Source organism: Terrapene carolina, unplaced genomic scaffold (assembly GCF_002925995.2).
Source record: "Terrapene carolina triunguis isolate 2854851 unplaced genomic scaffold, T_m_triunguis-2.0 Scaffold68, whole genome shotgun sequence".
Lineage (NCBI taxonomy): Eukaryota > Metazoa > Chordata > Testudines > Emydidae > Terrapene > Terrapene triunguis.
In genome coordinates, this window is record NW_020664419.1 from 297006 (window position 1) to 309865 (window position 12860).

The following is a 12860-nucleotide window of genomic DNA, read 5'->3' on the forward strand; positions in this document are numbered from 1 at the left end:
GTGGAGTCAAGGTGGCACCCCCTCTCTATACTTTATGTACAAAAACTCGACACCTATCCAATAAAAAAAAATCCACATTAAACTCTATATGAACAGTAAAGAGATCCAGCCAGGTTTCCACTGCCATATAATCATTCACTAACCCCCCCCTCGCCCCCCCAATTTACAGCTCCCATCCAACCTTAACATTGCCCCGTTGTTTTGTTCTGCTATGGAAGTATGCTGTTGGAATACTAATATGTGTTCAAATACTGAATGACATTTATCAGCAATGCCAAAACACATTTGTAAGTTTGTAGGCTGAGCCATTCTGGAGATGATGTGCCAAAAAAACCGTAGGAAATTGTTCAAAAATTCAGTGAGGAGAAAAAGTCAACCATCATAACTTTAAACCTCTTTTTGGGGGGGTTTCCCAGAAATAAATCTCTCTGAATGAGAAATGGCATGGACATTTTCAGGGGAATCTATTTCTTGTGGGTGGAATTTGGAGCTTATAATTGGAAAACTTGCTTCTGTAAGGGCAGGTCTACACTAACCCCCCAATTCGAACTAAGGTACGCAACTTCAGCTACGTGAATAACGTAGCTGAAGTTCGAAGTACCTTAGTTCGAACTTACCTTGGTCCAGACGCGGCAGGCAGGCTCCCCCGTTGACTTCGCATACTCCTCTCGTCGAGCTGGAGTACCGCAGTCGACGGCGAGCACTTCCGGGTTCGACTTATCGCGTCCAGACAAGACGCGATAAGTCGAACCCAGAAGTTCGATTTTCTTGCCGCCGAACTACCGGGTAAGTGTAGACCTACTCGAAGAAGATTAGCTAGTTAGTCCAGACTGCCATTGCTATATGAAATGTCTCTTTTATAGAAAGCCAAAAAAATATGAATGTGCTGTTGTTTGACACCCTATTCCAACAGATTTGTGTTGTGTGTAGTCAGACATGGCTCTCCAGACTGTCATGATGAACGTTTTTACTACTTTTTACTCCTGCTAGTGCTGCAGAACCAATGCAGCTACAGAATGATGAGCTGGATTCTTTTCTGGCTTGTGCATTGCAGATAGGTTCATCGCTACATTCTGATTGCAGAATCTTAGATGTTGGTAGTGAGTGACCTGGAAAGACCCAACTTCATTTAGAAACCCCCATGCTGAGTGTGCAGCATTAGCAGTTCACAAAGCCATAATTGTACTGGTAAACTGAGCAAGTTTAATGTGGAGTCAACAAACATTGGACCCCATAACTCTTTTGACTGTGAGAACACTTTATAATCATGCATTTCAGCTAGATGTTTATACCCGTTTTTCAACTAGTTCCAAAAGGAAGGGTGCGCATGTTGCCCAGCAGAGGGAGCTGTGAACAAGTGAATACACTCCACTGCTTTTCCCTGAGTTGGATAAATGCATATATTCTTTAAAAACAATATTTACTGAGTTCTACACAAAATTGTGGCACTTAGAGGTTAATTTTAAATACACTGTCTTGCTAGTTTGCCAGGAGTACGTTTTTAGCAGCTAGAGGCACTCGTATGCTATTTTGTTCAGAGTTACATGAACTTTTAATGCTATCAAGTATCCAGCTACATTCAAGGAGACACATGTTTACAATACAGTGCAAAAAGTAGCTGTAAAAATAGAAGTGCGTTCTTGACCTTGATCCTTATTGATCACGGTATCAGCATTTTCGGTGACGTATTCTTAGGGGCGTAGGCAGGCCATTGATAGATATCACACACACAAAAGCAAGGTTGCCAGGCATGCACGCTGCACTCAACTGGAGCTAAAAGTCTGTAGAGAGAGGGGTTCATTGCTTGTGCATCATGCAGTGCCCAGCTGAAAATATGAAGTAGCCACAAGAGAAACTGTTTGAGAGCGTCATCTGGCCCAGGGTTTCAAACAGAAACGAGGCATTGAATCTGTCCGTGGAGCTGCCTATCTTCTGTCTGAGCACTTGACTAAGGAGGCTGATTTGAATAGAAGGCCTGTGCTGGAAGGGAGTGCAGCCACTGAAGCCTATTGTGAGCTCCTGAAAAGCTAGGAGCTTGGCTCTTGAGTTTGAGTGTGCGCGTACACTGTCCGTATCTTTTTTTGCACATCCAAATAGCAATTCCTTTTGCTACAGAACAAACTTGAAAAGTCTCAGCTATGGAGAAATGGGACAGCAGTGCAGGTACCTCTGCTTTCCACATGCCAGAGTGGATGGTGAGTTGACGAATAGTTTATTATTTTAGTTAATAAACAGCAAATCGGTCTCTACTGGATTTCTAAAGGGAGTTTCTCTTTGTCAGGTGGATTTATGCCAGTCACAATATTACTGCATTGTACTCAAGTATAATAAAATTTACCAGGAATGGGAATCATTAAAGTCAGAGGCAGGCAAGATCCAGTAGTCCCAGCTCCCTGCCAATGCAGGATTATTCTTCATTGTACATATATTGTCCAGTCTAACTGTAAAAGGTCAAGTGGCACTAGAAATAGTCTCTATCTATGGAATGGGGATACTATTTTCCTATTTCACAGGAGTATTGTGTAAGGACTTAATGTTTATAAAGCAATCTGAGATACATGGAGGAAAAACCACGTGAAGTGCAGAATAATCTTCTGGGGTGCATTGCATTGTCTATTCTGAGAACAAGATATGCATAGCAAACACTCTTTATTCTTTCTTTGGCAGTCTTAATGTTTATTACGAAGTAGGACTCCGTCTTTGAAATGGCATCTGTGTTGCTTATGTCTGTGTTACCTTCCCTAATGTTAATTTTAAAACAGGCAACTGATCCTCAGAGCAACATGTGCTGCTCAATCTCACCTCAACCAGTAAGAGGGCAGGAGAGGAAAACAGTGACAACCGAAATAACGTTTTCTCTGTTTTGCTCCTTTGACACTAGGAGTTCTTGAAATGGTTGACAGTGTAGTGATTCTGTTTTGAAAATTAGCCAGCACTTGAACAGTTAAAGCTTGTGTCTGGGGGACAGCTTCAACCAGAGAAAGTGTCTGTGCACCTACCATGGTTTAAAAATGCTTCTGCCATCCTAGCACAAAAGAGCGCCATATTAAGAGCTATTACTCCTTCCCAGATCGCTACTCACGTTTTACAGCCTAACTTCTTTCTGTTTGAAAAGTTGACTCTTATCAGCTCTTCTTAGGCTGTGTCTACACTATGCTCCTTTTAGCGACAGGGCTGTGCCGCTATAGCCGTGCCGCTAAAAGCCACGCAGTGTAGCCTCTGTTTGTCGGCGGGAGAGAGCTCTCCTGCCGACAAAAATCTTCCACCCCCAACGAGCGGCGGTAGCTTTGTCCGCAGGCGCTGTTCACACTGGTACTTTTCATCAACAAAACTTTTGTCTTTTGGGGGAATGTTTTTTTAACACCTCTGAATGACAAAAGTTTTGTTGTTCAGTTACCAGTGTAGAGAAAGCCTAAGGAAGGCCTTTGGTTTGTTTTAGGGCATTATAGCAAGAGATTTGGATTTCTATAGGTACTTAAAAATGTGTTGCAGCAACAAGCTTTGCAAATAGCCAGTGATAAAAAACAGTATTTGAACCGGTCTGATGTAAATACGCAAAAGCTATAAAAATAGCTTTTCAGAGACTCTGTTCTGATTTGGTTTGAACTTTGTTAGTCCTCTGGAATAATTCAGCATTAATTAGTCTCTCTACAGTCACTAAAGTTTTGCTAGTCACTAAAAGTTTTACAGTAATTATTAACCTGTCATTTTCTTTCCCTGGCCTGCTGGTGTTCTACAGAGTGAAATTCTCTACTGTACTTTACCCCAACTTATCTTGTATTTTATGTCACACCATCAAGAAATAGTTATTACATTTGAAGGTCAGCATTGATAAAACTTTGCATAACATTTGACACTTTAGAAGTGTCTATTTTATACTGATTCAAATATCTTCAAATAGGGATTTCTGTTTATGAACTAGGTTTTAGTTTGGTCATTCATAATTTCTAGATCGTTAGGGCAAAGGTAATCATACTGGGATCTGACCCATGCTAGCAAAAAATAACTTTAAATGTGGTGGTTGCTAGCAGGGTTCTAACAGTTTCTCTTTGCGATCTGGACATTTATTTTTTCAGAAAAAAATATGTTTTCAAGGTCCCATCTACAAAGAGCTGGTAGTTGTGTTTAACAGCCATGTTTAATCAGTTTGAACTCTGCTAAACCCAGATATAACATGGTTTGCCAAGCCAATGTGGATGGGTCCAACCATGCTATAAGTAAAGATTGTCCTGAACTGCAAAATTCACACGTTGGTTTGGGTCTTTACTTCAAACCTACTACCTCTCTGAGTTGTGGGGTGTTAAGATTCAGGGAGTTCGGGGATTACAAAAAATCACTGTTCTAACCTAGGTTCCCACATTGGATAAAGCACTGATTTTTAACTAAACCTACATTTAGTCCCTTCTGCATGGGTCAGCCAAGCTGTATTTTAAACTGGTTTGTACAACAACCAAGCTTAAGGTCCAACATACATTATAACTTTCACTGCATTGGAGGAATCAGTTGCAACACAGCAATCTCCTGACATGATTTAAAACAGTCTTGTAGTGTAGGTGTTCCTGAATTGTGCTACCCATCTGAAGTTTTACAGGGCTGAAGAACAAAACAGGAATAGGGTTAAAACGTGATTGAGGAGAATGAACCCAGTGTTAACTATGTTGGGGGACTACTGTGACCCTCAATATGGTGGAAATTACAATGAAGCTGAGATCTGGACTGTGCATAGATGGTATCATAGATAAGGCTAAGATTTTGTCACGGATATTTTTAGTAAAAGTCATGGATGGGTCACGGAATATTCATGGAAGCCCGTGTCCTGTCTGTGACTTTTACTAAAAATATCCTTGACAAAATGGGGAGCTGCAGGGTCCCGACACCACCCGCGGAGGCTGGGCAGCTGCGGCGGCTCCGGCTCGGAGCTCCGGGGCCTCCACCACCTGGGAGGCTCAGAGCTCCAGGGTCCCCCGCTGCCCTTGGTGGCCGGGAGCTGCTCGGCTCGGAGCCTCCCATGTCGCAGATCTCCGGGCTCCCCCGCTGTCTGCAGCATCTGGGAGCTGCAGGGTACCAGCCACCACGTGCGGCAGGGGGACCCTGCAGCTTCCAGCCACCATGAGCTGGAGTCACGGAGGTCTCTGGAAGTCATGGATTCCGGGACTTCTGTGACCTCCATGACAAAATTGTAGCCTTAATCGTAGATAACCTCTCAGGTAATCTACAGCTTGGTCTAAATACTGTCCTTAAGCAAATCTCTGTCCACACCAATCAAGGGAAACTTTTTGGTAGAAGAATCCTGCTAGCAAAAACCCCGTTTAAATGCAGTTGTGGCTCATGTGATTCTAACCCCAATATGATCAGGATCAGAAGTACTGCTGGGGACCTGGGGCAATTATAAAATCAAGTACTGGATTTTCAGATCTGCCCTTTAAAATTCAGCAAAAGTTCCCTTATCTGTTGTCAGCAAAAAACCATGCTCAGTGCAGTGGTAATGCTGGTGAGACACCAGCAAGTCCCAGGCAAGTGGATTCTTTCTGGAGACTTCAGCAGTTTCATGTTGAAGACATGGTAATAGCTCAGAGTGCACAGAGGGAACCGGTTTCACTTGTAATGATAACTCATTGCTCTGGGAAAAGGCTGTTCCTGTCTAGTGTGTGTCGAATACTGTACATATGGGTCCAAACAGCAGAGATGCCTGGACAACACATGCGGATGGACTGTAGCAAGCGCATTAAAGGAACTTCTTGAGCACTTTCAAAACAAGTGGAAAAACTTGCTGGTTTTGGGCCTGTGACTAAGATCAAGTGTACTATCATTTCAGCCTCAAATGCATTCACTGTTGGGGGAAATGTATCCTGCCTTGAGGACCCAACAGGTATTTTCCTCTCTAACTTCTCTGATCTTATGATTTTATACTGGAGACAACAAAGCCCCTTTTTGTTACCTGAGCAACTTGAAATAATATGGCCACTTGGCCTCAGCTGTCACAGTGCCGCTACAAACAGACCTGGTAACAAGTTTGGGGAACTGTTTTCTCCATTGGTAAATGTTTGTCGTTCCTCATCCCAGTCTCTCTTTGGCCTTGTCCACACGAAGCTGTTTTATTAAAAATTTCCCACCAGCGCCCTTCCAAACATGGTTCCTGTGGTGGTAGCAGTAATAGAGACCAGGGACTATCAGAGTGCAGCATTTTTACCTGTGTTACATAAGCCTGCTCTGAACCGGTATATGAACATAGTAATAAAATTCTAGTATCTGCTTGGAGTCTTGTCTCCATTAGCACTTCCACCAGTGGAGCTGTATCAGTTTGGCCATGGTGGGAAGATTTTTAGTGAAGAAGCCTAGCGATGGCAGTGAGGGGAAGGGATTTTCCTGGCATCCACGTGTGAAATTTCTACGCATCTGCTAGGACCTATTTGGGCAGGAGGTAGTCTGAACAAGCCACTGGGTGTGAGGGTGGGCTTGATTGACATATACCATGATTCAATCCCCTGTTGGCACTGATATCCAAGAGGTCTGAGGACCAAGTTCAACCTCCATCCCAGGTCTCCTGTGAAGTGGTAGAATATACTCAGCTCTCAAGCTGGAGTTTGTACTATTCTAGGCAATGGTCTAATATTTAATTTTCATTTCATTTAGCACTGCACTGAGATTCTAGGTGCACTAGAAATATTCTAGATCAGCAGTCCTCAAACTTTTGAGGGTTGCGCCCCCCCCCCATACCCCTCTCCACATCTCCCCTCCTGCCCCCCCAAGCTGGGGCCGGGAGCGGGACCATGGCTGGGAGGAGGGATAAGGGGGCCAAGGCTGGGGCCAAGGCTGGGGGTGGGGTTGGGCCGGGGCCATGTCTGGGGGCAGGGGCAAAAGGGTAGCCACAGCCGGGCTGTGGTGGGGGCAGGCGGCCGGGGTCGACAGCTGGGCCCACGGCCAGATGTGGCTCCACTCCCGGCCTTGCCCCCAGCCTCAGCCCCAGGCTGGGAACAGAGCCGCGGCTGGGGATGAGGCCAGGCATGCATGGAGTCGGGAGCCGGTGCCGCGTCTGGGGGTGGGAGCATAGCTGCAGCCGGGCTGCAGTGGGGGCCTGCAGACAGGTGCAGGTCCACTCCTGGCCTTGCCTCCAGCCTTGGCCCCGGGCTGGGAAAGGAGCCGTGGTCAGCGGCCAAGGCTGGGGACAGCGCCAGGAGCCGGGGACATGGCTGGGAGCTGGACCGGAATAGATCTGGGGGCAGGAAGGGGCTGGATGGTGCTCCCTCCCTGCCCCCATGAGGACTGGCCTGGGCTCCGCTGCGCCCCCCCTGGATGGTCCTCCACGCCCCTCTAGGGGGGCGGTCCCCACACTTTGGGGACCTCTGCTCTAGATGGATGCCTATGGCCCCCCAGACAGCAAATGACCTGGCAACTGCAAGACGTCTGGATAATAAGATACATTATTGGGAGAAGTTCAAATTGTGCTTCAGAATTACAAAGGGTTAAAATGTACACGTTAATCCACTGAATTAGAATCCATGTGACATTTTAGCTGTAGGGCTGGAATCTTAAATACTTAAAGCTTTAGCATAGGCCTTGGCTCAACAAGTAGAGTTGTCAGGATTACACATTAATTTAAGGCATGAGAAAGTTTGGAACACTTCTACAGCTCCCTCCTCAAAAAGGATATGAATCATAAGTCTTTTGAACATAGCTGAAGGAGGCAGGGTTAGAAGTTAACTGAAGTAACTTAACCTTCACATTTTACAGCTCATTTTGTGCAAGGCAGCTGTTGTCAATAAGCAAGGAGTGAGTTTGTGTCACAGTGGAGGGAAAAGCATTGTGTCTACCTCAGCAAGCCAGTTCTGTCTGTTTTGGAGGCGTCTCAGCTATTAACACCAGGCATCCATACGCATGTCTCTGATTTCATGTACGAAAGTGTAACAGGATATAAAGCATCTCTCCTGGTAACTAGGGTATTGTGTGTTGTTGCAGTCATGTGGTTTTCCTTTCCTGAAAAATGATGAGATCTTAGTCGGCTCAGGTCTTTTCACAAGTGTAATGGTTAAAGCACAGTTTTCGGAGGGTTCAATTCCAGTCTCTGCTCATTATGAGCTCTGGCAAGTTGCATACCTGTCTGCAGGGCCGGCTCCAGGCACCAGCTTGTCAAGCAGGTGCTTGGGGCGGCCGCTCCGGAGAGGGGCGGCACGTCCAGGTATTCGGCGGCAATTCGGCGGACGGTCCCTCACTCTGCCTGGGAGCGAAGGACCTCCCGCCGAATTGCCGCCGCAGATCGCGATCGCAGCTTTTTTTGTTTTGTTTTGTTTTGACTGCTTGGGGCGGCCAAAACCCTGGAGCCGGCCCTGCCTGTCTGTACCTCCATTTTTCCATCTGTTACTAGGGTAATACTTTCCTCATGGGAACACTGGGAGAATTAAATAAAGCACTTTGAGATCCTCTGATAGGAAGTGCTATAAAGGGCAAAGTATTATCATAATTCATGCTGGTCATAACCACGCTAGGTGAGATTGCCAAACAAGTTTCCATTTTAATCCTGTTATTTTTACAGCCTCGTAACTTTCTAAACTATTTTGGGATGATAGTTACTTGTTCTCTGCCTTAAGTTTGTCTTCTTCTCAATGGGACCTTTTGGGAAGTTTGGGTAAAATCATTTAACCCAGTTGGGTGTTCTGAGAGACTGGGAATTTTCCCATTGGAAAGAGACATTCTTATCACCTTGTTTCTCAAAGGAATAACAAAATAAAAGCTAGACTGTGAAATATCTAACTTGGTATATATAGCGATCTTACTGATCATTACATTCTGATTAGCTGTAGAGTAATTTAGAGTTTACCCTGTTTTATTTCTACAAGTCCGTTTGCTGTGGAGCAAGGAATTTATAAGCTCCATTAGCAAATCCCCATGAATTTGTAGGCTGCACAAAATCGGTAGCCCCCGTTTCTTTTCCTTTGTTCCTTAAAAGAAACTAGAGATGTTAAATGAAAAAAGCGAGCATTCCTGCAAGCGCTGTTTCCAAAATCAAGCCCTCAAGACATTTCCAAAGTTAGTTCTTCCTGCAACATTCGCTCCGGTATATTACATACTGTTTTTATGGGTATACTATAATAGTATATTAAAACTTACAATTAACAAAGCAAACAGGAATAGAAAATACTCCATACACACAACATGGTCATGTTAACATTGTTGGAAGACCAGATTACAGCCCCTGTACTTGCAGACTCATAGACTTTAAGGTCAGAAGGAACCATCATGATCATCTAGTCCAGGGGTTCTCAAACTGCGGCTCATGACCCCTCAGGGGATCGCAAGGTTATTACATGGGGGGTCGTGAGCCGTCAGCCTCCACCCCAAACCCCGCTTTGCCTCCAGCATTTATAATGGTGTTAAATATATATAAAAAAAGTGTTTAATTTATAAGGGGGGGGTTGCAGTCAGAGGCTTGCTATGTGAAAGGGGTCACTAGTACAAAAGTTTGAGAACCACTGATCTAGTCTGACCTCCTGACATTGCACAGTTAAAGGCACTTTTATCTTTGTAGCACAGAAGATTCAAAACATGTGTTAACCATGTTCTCAAACTGTGGTACAGCACTGGACTTCAGTAGGACTGAATGTGGTTCTCTCTACATTTTAACCTCCTCAAAGAACAAGCATGTTGCAACCTTTTTTCCTGACAAGATAGTTGTTAAGTAGTTTATTTGTGGGTCATATAGTCTGTTAAGCTTTGGTGCCTTAGGCTCTCTTTTCACTGGGGGGGGGGAAAAAAGCGTTTTTTACCTTGACGTAGCTACTCAGGGTAAACCATAAGTGGAGGATGTAAGGTTGACCTCCAGGGCTGGCTCCAAGTTTTTTGCCGCCCCAAGCAAAAAAAATTTCCCGTGCCCCCCCGGCCCCACCCCAACTCCGCCCCTTCCCTGCCCCATTCCAACCCCTTCCCCAAATCCCCGGCCCCGCCTCCTCCCCCGGGCGCGCCGCATTTCCCCTCCTACCCCTCCCTCCCAGGCTTGTAACCCTGGTGTGGGGGGGCAGAGGAACCCGCCCCCCACTGCCGCAGCTCACCTCCGCTCAGGGCCGGCTCCCAGCTTTTTGCGCCCCAAGCAAAAAAAAATGGAGCCGGAGTGCCACCCCTTGGAAAGTGCCACCCCAAGCACATGCTTGGAGCGCTGGTGCCTAGAGCCGGCCCTGTTGACCTCCATTAAAGAGAGTGAAGTCAAAAGTACCTGTGCCTCATCTCCACTAAGATTTTACATCAAGAAAACTAACTCGAACAGCGCTTTCAATGTAAAAAAACTCTCTTCTCTAGGATTTTACAGTAAGATAGTAAAAACACACCTCTTTTGCCATGAAGAACTAGCCTGGGATGCAGCAGTGGTGTTAATCCCAATGTCCTGGCAAATTTCCAGTTTTGCACCTCTCAAATCCCCTGTGCATTTTCAATTGAATATAATATATTTCTTCACTTGGTCATAAGCTGTGGGGTGGTGTTGCTGTGTCCTATTAAACAGCTGTAACTTTTCACTCCAGAACTACATTAGTTGGCTTTCAGCAATGAATGAAACTGAAGATTATGACTCCCAAATTTCATAGTGGTGGAGTGTTGTCTAATGCTTAAAGCAAAAGATGAGGAGCTAGGCTCCTTGGGTTTTATTCCCATCTCTACTGCAGATCTTCTTTGTGAGACGGAATATTTGTTTCCTCACTTATAAAATGGGGATTCTTTAGTCCCTACCTCCCAGGGATGCTGTGATTCTTCGAGTGATACTCCTGTGTATTCCACAATAGGTGTGCGTGCTTGCCACGTGCACCGGTGTCAGAAGTTTTTCCCCTAGCAGTACCCGTAGGGGATCGTCCCTAGCGACCCCTGGAATGGCGCCTCCATGGCATGATATAAGGGGCGCTGCGCACTCCCCCCACCCTCAGGTCCTTCTTGCCCCCAGTGAAGGTGCTTTGGAACTACTCTGCTCCAGCTTTGCTGCAGCTCGTCCCCAGGACTCTTGTTCATTTAGTGTATGGTACCTGTTATGACCTGGCGGGAATCCCTCTGCCGTCAATTGTGAGGGCACACTCGACTAGGGCGCAAGCCTCATCGGCTGCCTTTTTAGCCCATGTCCCCATTCAGGACATTTGCAGGGCTGCCACATGGTCTTCAGTTCACACGTTCACCTCGCATTATGCGATCGTCTCCCAGACCAGGGAAAACGCCGGGTTTGGCAGGGCTGTGCTCCGTCCCGAGAATTTGTGAACTCCTACCCACCTCCAATAGCTTGGAATCACCTATTGTGGAATACACATGAGCAATCACTTGAAGAAGAAAAGACAGTTACCTTTTCCGTAACTGGTGTTCTTTGAGATGTGTTGCTCATGTCTACTCCACATCCCGCCCTCCTTCCCCTCTGTTGGAGTTGCCCAGCAAGAAGGAACTGAGGGTGGGGGGAGTGTGCAGCGCCCCTTATATCACGCCATAGAGGCGCCACTCCAGGGGTCGCTGGGGCGCTCCCCTACGGGTACTGCTAGGGGGAAAACTTCTGACACCGGTGCACGTGGCGAGCACGCACACCTATTGTGGAATAGATATGAACAACACATCTCGAAGAACATCAGTTACGGAAAAGGTAACTGTCTTTTCATACTGTTTAAGTGCTTTGAGATCCTCTGATGAAATGTGCTATAGAAGAGCAAAATCCCATATTGTGACTCAGTGAAGTGTTTGATAGCATAGGATACTGGGGGAAGGTGGAAAACTCGCTGTATTTTGCCATACTTGTTTAGACTTTGCCATTAGCTAATCCACTTATGTACTATGACTCTCCCAGTATAAAATATTCTGGACACACACACTGAAGTTCTGTAGCAACCCTGCCTTGAGCACTTTAGCAGATTGCCTTGAGCCCATCCAGAAGGGGCAAAATTGTTCTGTGAACAGGTCAGAGTAGCCAGCTGTGGAATGATGATCTGACCCATTAAGTACGACATAAAAATCTGCCTCATTTCAAGTCTTCTGTTACAAATGAGGCAATCCTTGCTTAGCAAATGTGTAACAAAGCTGTGCCCTCTGTACTATACTAGCATGAGTGCTCTTTGCCGGTGTCTTTTTGTGCCTATCTTGTCCCTTCTTCTCCTTTTCCCCTCTCCCGCATTGGGGGGAATCTATAACATAGAGAAATTGGTAGTCTGAAGCAGCAGCAGCTAGGTAGGTGTTAATCTTGTCATTCCCCCAAGAGACCCTGTGTTCTGAAAGGGCTTGACCCTTCCAAGGACAGAGAGCTCGGCGCTTGCTGCCATGGAGGGTTGGCATCATTTGAAAAACATTTACCAACCTAACAAATGCCTTCATTGTTTTAGTTGCCCATTAGTTAATTTTGTTCTAATGAGGCTCTGTTAATGTAATCATCTGACATTGGGAAAGGGAGGTGGGGGAGAACCCAAGTTAAAAAGAGCCTAATTAGCAAGTTAATTATAGCAAGCAAGAAAATATACCGGTTATATAAATAAGCGATTGTTATGCACACACAAGTCAGGCCATGTTAGAAACCACTGCTAATGGGTTAGAGGTCGGGGAACATTGTAACTCAGTGTAAAACAAAAAAGAAAAAATGCTGGGACTTGTTTGTGAGATGCTAGCAGCAATGCCTCATTAAATCTTGGGGTTCTTCCCTGCCAAATGGGCCATTGGAGAGGGAGCTGCAAACCCAGGCAAGTGTAGCCCTCTCCTTACCTGCCCTCCTCCCCCCACAATAAAATAGAGACTTGAAACCAGAGCAGACAGGATTTCTGATGCTGGAGGTATAAATGAAAGGCCAGCAACTACCCTGGACTGGAAGGATTGCAGAAGAGCTGTAGATAATAACGCTATGCCGAACAAGAAGAAGTACATTG

The 12860-nt window shown here is 45.7% G+C and overlaps 1 protein-coding gene across 1 annotated transcript in view; it reads left to right on the forward strand.

Annotated features, from left to right (window-relative positions):
- The first annotated feature begins 1903 nt into the window (after nucleotides 1–1903).
- The window catches only part of AHCYL2 (adenosylhomocysteinase like 2), a 79622-nt gene continuing 68665 nt past the window's right edge, over nucleotides 1904–12860 (forward strand). The window contains exon 1 of the mRNA XM_024193102.2: nucleotides 1904–2195. Within this exon, the coding sequence (XP_024048870.1) occupies nucleotides 2139–2195 (57 nt within the window). The 5' untranslated portion in view covers nucleotides 1904–2138. The remainder of the gene's footprint in view (nucleotides 2196–12860) is intronic.